Consider the following 10,223-nt stretch of genomic DNA (forward strand, 5'->3'; position numbering starts at 1 on the left):
AAAAATAAGAAGAAAATTTGGCTAATTTGCACCTTGTACGTTAATTTTTTTATTGAAAAGTAATGCATTTTTTTAGGAAAACTAATGCATTTATCAGCAATTAAAAATAAGAAGAAAATTTGGCTAATTTGCACCTTGTACATTAATTTTTTTTGGCTATTTTTCACCATAAATTAATCAAAATAAATGCCCGAGTAATGCTATTCTTTACGAAAGAAAACAATAAGAGACGCAAGAATAACACATGGTATTCGTTTAAACCATAAAGTAAATCACTACAAAAAAAAATAAAAATAAAGCAAACAGTTAGAAAATTGGGTTTGACGGAAATCAAGTAGGCCAGGCTTTGTAAATTATTATTCCTGCATTTCTTGCAATTCGGTTTCGTAACATTAATCATTATCCCAAATTTAAAATATGTATCATGCATATAATTCTGAAACTTATTGGACAAAAAAAAATATACTACTATGTACTATGTGCTAACATGAATGGGTGACTAAGCAATACCTAATAAGCAAACTTTATTTAGATGATAAAGAGTACACATCTTTTCATACAATATGTCATTAGAGAGCTTATTAACCATTTGAATTTAATTATTTTGTTCATGTATTAGTCATATTGAGATGTACTCCCTCCGTCCCTTAATGTAACCACCCATTTGATTTTATTTTTGTCCCTAAATGTAACTCCCTTTTCAAATTACTAGATGCATTTATTACTTTTTTCCTAAACATACCCCTAATTAATACTACCAACATATTAATTATGTTTATCAATGCGTGCTTCTTATCAAGTGTACTTTATTTTTTGTGCTTTATAGGATAATGTTTAATATCGCGACAGTAGTTTCACGAACCACTCACAATATATAGCAGTGCCGTTGTTTAAACTATAAAATCTAGATATTAATTTCTTTATGTGCTAGTAAAGCAATTCTTCTTCTTTTTTTATAACAAACTATTAAAAAAAATTACAAAACTATATTAAAACAATTCATTAAAGCACTTTATTTACATTCTAGTATGTTAAAGAGAATTCAAATATTTGTGGAGCTTGCTAGAGAAATTATGCTTACATAAGATGCTATCTTATAATAGCATTTGAATTTGGATATATATGAGAGAAATTATGCTTACAACTAGTAGATAGGCTAGCAATATTAGCTTGGTTGAGGAGTATTGCGTTTTTTAATACATATATATAAACACCAAATCAATAGTCGTAATAGAGTAACGACAACTAAAACACCAATGACGATCAAATATATATGGAGAAAACATTCGGCTATTAAAAATAAGGGTCAGTCCTATTTATGAAGATCGAACTTCTGATGAGTATATGTTTGAGATATATCTTAACATTTAAATTTTTTAACTGTCTCCTTAATATATATATGATCCTTTAATATAGTCGATCGATCCCTTTGTATTTTATAATATGATCCTTTAATATTTTACCAAAAGGTGTACCGATTTATCTCTTTTCTAACATAATTTAAATATAACAACTCATTTGAAGCAAATTAAAAAAATTAAAGAAAAAAATTCAAACCATTTTTTATGACAAGTTAGTAAAAGCATCCCCACACGTAATAACTATGCCAACTCTTTCACGTAAATATGTTGGATTATTTCTAAAAGAGAAAAATCATAATTTTAGTTAATCAATTTGTTTTTAAGTAAAAGCATCCCCACACGTAATAACTATTCACGTAATTCATTTTTAACACAAGTTTTCGATATGTTGTTTGATATGGAATTTGCAAAGTCTTTATTTTTTGGATAATTGAAAAAAAAGACTTTTTTATGGATATAGGAGACAAAAATGACATGGAGATAACATATTAGAAAGATTCTATTAGCATCATCATCAATAAGCACTAATGATCGTATATAGTTTATATATATATATATATATATATATATATATATATATATGGAGTCTATATAAGTACACAAGTTAGTTTTGGTTCGTATTTTCTTTTCAAAATACACATAGTTTTGGTTCGTATTTTCTTTTCAAAATACTCCAACTTTGGGTTCGTATATTATACTTACTATTTCATCTCTTGAAACATTTTTCTCTTCGTTTCATATCAATATGTAAATATTGAGAGCATTGAAAGCAAGTGGCAATCTCTTAGATGAATTTGATTTTTCCATTTAGAACCAAATCAAATTTTGCAAATTCAGAACCATATATTGGGCAAAATTTTTTACTGCATACTAACAAAAAAATATTATGCTTTGCAGGAAATGGGGCGTAGTACTGGTCAAAGATTTTCTCCGTATGACGACCAGAAGAATACTCCTTTAACTTTAATTATATTTGCTGCTGTCGTTGGTCTTATGATAATAGGAGTTTTTATTTGGCTTCTATACATATGTATAAAAAATTGTAAGTCTAGTCAAAGTCAACCAAATTGATAGCCTATGCCTATCTATCTATAATAATATATATGTTACTAGTGTGTAATATTTTGCTTCAAGAACAAAAACAATCATCTGCTTCCAAGTTATTATGGTTGATCATTCAGCTGGTGTTGTGCCTGAAAAATAAACACCGATAAAATAATTTATAATTTTGTATTAAAATTCTACTAAATTAACAGAAAATATAGTAGAATTTACCTGCAAAAGTTCAGAGTCTGTAACATTTTGGTTTATGACAGCATGGTATGGAACCTACAAAAGAATTGTATTAAACAAGTTCTTTCCATGACATAAATGTTCAAATACAAATAAAGAACAATAGATTCTAATTTTGTACCTCATTTAACCCACTAAGATGATTTTGATTTGGATTGAAGGGGAGCTAAATTAGCAATAGTACAGTCACCATCCTGCTAAATTAGCTAAATTAGCTAAATTAGTTACTTGAATGTTCTCTTGTGTGCCATTTCCATCATGTTGAGGTCTGAAAAACTCTTCCTGATCAATTTCTTCAACTCTCGAGCTGCATTGGCCCTGCCATAAAAAATCTAAAGTTAGACGGATGTGCCATTACATTTTAAAATATCAATAAATATTATAAATTTCATCATCACCTTTTCTTGACCTTAAATTTTTTGACTGCATTTTAGAGTTTTCTTTCATGCAATCTTCGTCTTCACGATTTTAGCCGGATTTTGAGCTGAATTATCTTCTAAAATTCTTGGAGATGTTTATTTACATGCTAATTTAACTTTCAAGTCTTTAATCCAGTTCATCACGTTCAAGAGATCATCTTCATTATTTATCTCTGATGAAGCAACTTCATAAAATGCACCACAAGCTTTATCAACATGCCCCAATTCTGATTTTCCATCAAAACCACATTTAATGAGTGTATGTCTCAATGATTATACAATGATAATTGTCCGGGTTTTGTGCAAGTCAATAGTAACAAAGATTATACTCTTGGAATTGTCATGTCGCCCACTGATTCAATTGGATCAACTGAAAAGGTTTCTTTTTTTTTTTTTTTTTTTTTTTTTTTCTCATAATCAAACAGGTAAATTTGTAATTATTGTAAATACATACAAATATATTATACATTATTATATATATTTTTGCAAACTATTACATCAAATTTAAAGTGTTTATAAAATTATTTTTGTTTGACAATATTATATTTAAAACTTCTATTAGTAATTACTTTAATATATAAAAAGGATAATTTAAGTAATTGAAAAGAATGATAATTAAATATAGGATCATAATCATTTATAACTCTTTATGAAGAACTCATTATGAGTGAATATTTTGTTTTTTAATTAGTTTTAATATGATTGGTTAATATCTTCTCCTAGTATTTCTCTTACCTTTTTAAATATATGTAGGATCGATCTACAGGTCATTGGTGGTTACTTATAGAACATGAATCAATACAATTTGGATATTAGCCAAAAGAGTTATTCAATCACTTAAGTACGGGAGCATCAAAGATTCGATTTGGAGGTCAAACTTATGCTCCACCTGATATGGATAGTCCCCCAATGGGTAGTGGAAGATTGCCTAAAGAAAAATTTGAAAACTCGGCTTTTATGGGAACACTTAAGATTATTGATTCACAATATAATGAAGTTGAAGTAAAACCTGAAAACATGAAGCCATATAGAGATACTAATTCAGATTGCTATGACTTGATATACAATGGTTTTGAAGGACGTCTTTATAGGCAAGCTTTTCTTTATGGTGGGCCAGGTGGACGAAATTGTGGTATATGATTGTATTGACAACTATATTTAATAAAACTATGATTCGTCCTTGATATATATATATTGTTATACCCCTGGCTCAAAACAACATAATTAACATAAAATTTGTGGAAAAGTAAAACTTTATGCTTATAATTAACAAAACCACATTTCACAAAGGTATACAAAATCATAAAATTTGACAAATTTTCTTTTCTTGATAACTAATTGATTTAAATTAGTTTTTTAATCGATTATTGATTGTTGAATTTAGCAACTGTATTAAATCTTCGTCAAGTAATAAAATTTATAAGTTCATCTCCATAGAGATTATGAAATTGCAAACTATCTACTACACTTTTTTTTTTGTTGATAAAGCTAGAAATGGATTAAAAGAAATCATAAGCTGACTGAAACTCTTACAACAATTAGTCCATAAAAACCCTATTAAAAGGTAACCCTAAAGAATCCCTAACAAGAAGGGTTGAAATAAAAGATGGAGGGTACTCCCACCATTGAGAGGAGCAATGGGCAAAGACCATGACCATTCCTGGCCAAAGTATCAACCACCATGTTCCCTCTCTAAGTACATGAGTGAAAATACATCTAATTTGCCTACAAAAGTGCATACAATTGTGTCATCATGTATTCATCCTCCAAGGAACACCTTCTTGCTTGCTGAAAGCTTTCACAACACTAAGTGAATCAGTTTCAATCCAAATATCTCTAAGGTCCAGATCATCAGCTTTTTCCATGGCAAACATACAAGCACCAAATTTAGCTTCTAAAGAAGATTCAATGCCAATATTCTGAGCCAAAGCACCTATAAAGAAAGATGGAGAAGCTATAAAGACAACACCATTGGAACCAAAAAGAGGATTGCCAAATGATGAGCCATCACAGTTAACTTTAGTGCAACTAACTGGAAGAAATATCCAAGAGACATCCTGGATGGAGAGATCTTTCTAGCCTTCATAGGTATGCCAAAGACTCTAACAACCTTGAAATCTTGCATGCTAGTAGATCCCTTAACAATATCAAGAACAAAGATGCTATGAAAAAGAGTGATCATGGAAGAATGCTTGTTGGAGAAGTATCTTTTATTTATTTCCATCTAGATGCTCCAGATGACATGAACAATAGAAGAATTCATTACATATTTATCCAGTTTACTAGTAGTAGTATTCACACTCAGCAGAAGAGAGGTTATGGAAGATAGATGATCAAGCAGTTGATCAGTCCCTTTCACCAGCCATTCCCATAACTGATAGGTAACAAGGCACCTAAGAAAAATGTGTTGAGAAGATTCATCTGTTTTATAGCAGAAACAGCATATAGAAACAATGGAGCAACCTGTTAGTCTGTATTTTTGACAGGCTATAATAAATGCAGTCAATGAAGTTTGACTTAGGTTTTGAAGGGAATTAATGAGTTCGACTCACCAGTTTGATCGAATTTATGGACTTAAAAGAGATTTTCTGTTTTTATGGTGAGGGTTCGAAAAGCAAGCAAGAGTCAAAGAGAAGTTAGTGCTAGATAAAGGAGCTAAGTGGCGGTTACTATCGAAGGATATTATTTGAAATTCAAATATGTCTATAATAGTTATTAGCAGTTATGTTATAACATTTCTGTGTAGGTAGTTACTTAGTATAAATAGTAGTTTTTCATAGGAAAAACATGTCACAATTCAATCATACAAAAAACTTACACTTAAACTATCCGCATTCAGAGAGAAACGAGTAACAAGTCACAATGTATGAATCTGTGTACCAATTTACATTCGATCAATGCAATTTACGTTTATTTCTTTAAATTCCATTGCAATTTACTTGTTCTTTTCAAGCAATTTACTTTATTCCTTTGAAGATAACTTCAACTGGTTCAACCATCGTTGGATTCGATGGTTATATTCATATTCTGCATTATAATATAATGAACATTCATCATTTTTCTGGAAAATAACAAACACAATATGTCCCAAAGGTTTACTGGTTAATCTTGCAAGTAACTATTTTTAAACCAGCGGTTGTTTACCAAAAACCAGGGTAAACAAATTGGCACGCCCAGTGGGACTGTTTGTGCTTTTTGTTTAAATTTTTCTTGAAAGTTTGTTCTGTTAAGACTTGTGATTCTTGTTGTGCATGTTCTTAAGAAATAAGAAGCAACTTCCAGAAATTGTACGTCCTCTACGCAATAACGATTCGCCATCAAGCTCAACAATGGCATCGATGGCGGATACAACGTTTGATGCGACTTCACAACAAGGCCCACAAGCAACACCAACTGTTGGTGCAAGTCATACGGAGGCTATGAGGGCAAAAATTCCTGTCCATGTGTCGTCGACTATGCCAGCTTCGTCCTCGACCGTTGCTGCGGTGGCCCAATATAATGAAAGTTTTGGTGCAGAGCAAAATCAAAGTCTATGGACTTTTGAGACCTAGAAAGAATAGTTGCAAATGATTCTGAAATTCTGGCACGTTAGACTTAATATGTTCTAAACGATGTTCCAACATAAAACACAGTAAACAGATGTTATATATGATGTTTAGAACATTAAGCTAACAAACATAAACATAATAAGACAAAGTAATAGACATGAAAGAAAAGAGGCACAGGGAAATTGTTTACCCAGTTCGGTGCAACGTCACCTACTCTGGGGGCTACCAAGCCAGGAAGGAAATCCACTAGTGCAGTCCGTATTCAAAAGCTCTCAGCAAACCTCGTTTGCAGTTATGACCTAGGACCTACCCGAACTAGACTTCAACCTAGGAACTCCTAGATCCGAGATCCCATCTCACTCCCTTACAACTGATCACAAACCCCTGTGATTCCCAAATTACAGACTTAAATCAAATGAGGTTACCCTAAAAAATAACAACATGCAACCTTGCTTAAAAGCTTAGATGCTGTTCACAATCTACCTAACTCCTTGCTTAAAAGCTTCGGAGTAGTGCACAGTATTACAACTCAAAGTACAATCCTAAACATGCATCAAGATGATACACGAAAGGCTCACAAGATATAAGACTCAAAACCTAAACAAAACTCTATTTTGTAAAACAATGTCTTCAATAAATCTTCAGGTCTTGCAGCCTCCTTTATATACTGAAGCAAAGCGTGTCATCCCTTCAATCAAGCTTCAGATCAAACCTGTGACTTATTGCTCAATCAACATGGCCGGATAAGGAAACTCATAGAAAGTAGGTTCATTAAAAGTCACATTATTATCACCTTAAAATACTTTCCTAAGTCATTTTAACAATTCTTTAAGAAATCACATATGTTATGATCTCCTCATAATTGCACACGATTCAGACCAACTCAAGCTGGTGTGGATTCATTCAATCAAGCAAGCGCGTGCGAAAACATAGGGAAAGCACAGAACGTACAGACCAGGTCGGGATGTTGGAACATTGTGTTCCACATCTGAAGTGAATATTTGTTTTAGGCAAAAGTGAAGCCAACATACAAATATCCAACAGATTCAATACTTTAGGAGAAAGGAGGAGAAGAGTATATATAGTAGTGAGGGGAAAGGCTAAAAATTCGCACAAAATTAACTAAGTGAATCGATTCACTTAATGTATGAATTGATTCAAACCATATAAGACAAAAGAAAGAGAAGGAAAAATGTGATGAAGAATGAAACGTGTCAAGTGAAAAATGAAACGACTCAAAAAATCCCAAAAGGAGATTGATACGATTCAAAGCTAGATTGAATTGATTCAAGCTATGTCAAAGAGTTTGATAAATCGTTTCAAACAAGGAATGATATGATTCATAATTGAATCGATTCACTGTAACAACCCGATTTTTCGCTAGATTTATTTAATTATTTTTGTGTGTTTATATGTGCTCTTATGTGATTAATTGCCTCTGGGTGTATTTTTGGTTGGGAATTGTAGAATTCGGTGTTAGAAGGGTATTTTAGTCATTTTAGATTCAGGGGTATTTTGGTCATTTTGTGAGTAAGGGGTAATTTAGTATTTTTGATGATGATTATTTTTAGTGCTTAGTGAGAGTTGTTATTTTACTAAGTTACTGGAGGGTGTAGTAATTTATTTTTAACCGGTAGTATATTTTACCGTTAAGTGGATATAAACATTTCGAATTAGATTAGTAATGGGTTAGGCCCATTAAGGCATTGTGAGTTGAGCCCAATTATGTAGAGCCTATATAAACTCTAGTCATTAGAGAAAATAGGGTTCCATAATCATTTTACACATTTTGAGAAGAGGTAGAGAGAGAAAGAGCAAGAGAAGATAAGGGTTTGAAGAGGAAAGCTAGAGAGAGCTAGAGGAAGGTAGAGGATTCAAGGATTGGAGCTAAAGTGAAACCCTAGTTTGAGTTTGTGAAGAATTAAGATAAGGGGGTTAGACTTTAATCATAATCTTGTAGTTTAATTTCTACCCTAATTCCTTGCATGATTGCTTATTGTGGTTAAGTGGTTAATTTGGTTTTGGCTGTAGAAATTCATGTTTAATTATTGTGATATGATTATGTACATGAATTGAATGATAATTGTGTTGTTGTTGTTGAATTTGTATGTCAAAATGGGTATATATGAATATGATATGTTCTTGATTGAAATTGATGGAGAATGAAGTTGTGGTTGTTTAATTGTGGATGATTTCATGATTAGATGTTGTTGTTAGATGTGTTGTTGATGAATTGATACATTGGGTATCATGAATAAGTGAATTATGATGAGATTTGTTGTTGTTGTTGAAAGTTGTGGGAGTTTTGGTGAATTGATGAATTTTGTTGAATTGAAGTTGTAATCTCAAAACTTATGCATGTTTAAGTGTTTTAAAACGTATATGACCTGTAAACATCTTTTGGATTAAGTCTTGGGGTTTGGAATAATCAAAATTGGGATCTTGGGGTGAAAAGGGTTTGAAACCCGAAAGTTAGAGTCTGAACTGATGAAGCTTCGCTTAAGCGAGCCATCAGCGAGCTCTAAGCGAGCGTGCCCAGAGCCTTCTAGACATAGTTCGCTTAAGCGAGCTGTAAGCGAGCTCCCAAGCGAGCGTCATCTGCAGGTTCCAGACGCAGGTCGCTTGAGCGAGCTCCAAGTGAGCGAGGTCCAGTAGCCCTTGCAAGCTGGTCGCTTAAGCGAGCAGACTTCGCTTAAGCGAGCCATGCCCTGTTCAGCCATTTTTTATTTTTCGTTTCGTGCACTTGGGGACCAATCCGGGCTCTCTAAAATGATTCTTTGTACTTGTTTAACCTCTGTTTATACACTTAAACCTACTGGAACATCGGGTGAATCGAATTGGACTTAAATTTGTGAATTGAACTTAACTTTTGAAAAATGGTCCAAGAGTGTCGATTTTTCCGAAACTCGTTTTTTTCGAAGGATGGAGTGGGTTTAAGGTTGTATAATGTTTATATGGTTTCTAAAAATGGTTGAGATTGGTTTCTTCAAGTCTTAACTTGTTTTGCTTTGAAAATGGGATTTTCTTGAAAAGTGATAAAGAGAGACGAACTTTGTGATTCTCATGAATTCGTCGTGTGTAGCCGATGAAACGTAATTGTATACTCTACTGCACCTATATGTAGTCTAGAGGTATACTTAGTTGAGGCATTGGATCTTGTTTACTTGGTTTTGGTTCAATAGCTTCAATTATTGTGAAAATGGGATAACGATAGACGAACGTGATTGAAAATGGTTCCTTTGAGCCGATTACTTTATAAATCCTTTGAGCGACTTACTTGGCTTATGAGACGTATATGGAATTGTTGAGATATATTGCGTAGTTGATGTTGATGTATGTTGATCCATGTTGATGACTCTTATTTGAATTTTGATTTGTTGAATGTGTGGACATGAATATTTGATAATGCAAATGTTGTTGAGCTAGTCAATGTAATTGGAGGTGTACTTTTACATTGTCGTTGGTAGTTGTTATGTTGAAGTTGTGCATTATCGGGTCGTTATTGTATGTCCATGCATCATAATCATATTGAGTCATATGTTGAAATGTAAAAAGAGGTGTACTTTTACATAGTTGGTTGTAAGAGGAGGTGTACTCTTACA

General features: G+C 32.4%; 1 protein-coding gene, 1 long non-coding RNA gene and 1 pseudogene across 2 annotated transcripts; 2 read left to right on the forward strand and 1 right to left on the reverse strand.

The window, feature by feature from the left end:
• Window positions 1-1,988: 1,988 nt before the first annotated feature.
• Window positions 1,989-2,537, forward strand: LOC146946316 (uncharacterized). The gene is made up of 2 exons (XR_015028235.1): window positions 1,989-2,044; window positions 2,259-2,537. It is a non-coding gene; the product is annotated as an uncharacterized LOC146946316 (long non-coding RNA).
• Window positions 2,538-3,352: 815 nt separating this feature from the next.
• LOC146946317 (protein neprosin-like) lies at window positions 3,353-4,255 on the forward strand (annotated as a pseudogene).
• A 569-nt stretch (window positions 4,256-4,824) lies between these two features.
• Window positions 4,825-5,297, reverse strand: LOC146946318 (uncharacterized). Its single transcript, XM_085748192.1, has 2 exons — window positions 5,043-5,297; window positions 4,825-4,992 (listed from the first exon to the last, which is right to left on the reverse strand). Exons 1-2 carry the CDS (start codon window positions 5,295-5,297, stop codon window positions 4,825-4,827), a joined length of 423 nt encoding a protein of 140 aa, XP_085604318.1.
• Between the last annotated feature and the right edge of the window lie 4,926 nt (window positions 5,298-10,223).

The sequence above is a fragment of the Medicago sativa genome, chromosome 2 (genome assembly GCF_051527215.1).
Source record: "Medicago sativa cultivar Bolivia chromosome 2, Bolivia_mono, whole genome shotgun sequence".
NCBI classification, from domain to species: domain Eukaryota; kingdom Viridiplantae; phylum Streptophyta; class Magnoliopsida; order Fabales; family Fabaceae; genus Medicago; species Medicago sativa.

Coding starts and splice junctions, on each gene's coding strand:
- LOC146946318 (XM_085748192.1), bottom strand. CDS start 5,297: ATGGAAATAAATAAAAGATACTTCTCCAACAAGCATTCTTCCATGATC. Junction 4,993..5,042: donor TCCTCTTTTTGGTTCCAATG/GTGTTGTCTTTA, acceptor GCTTTGGCTCAG/AATATTGGCATTGAATCTTC.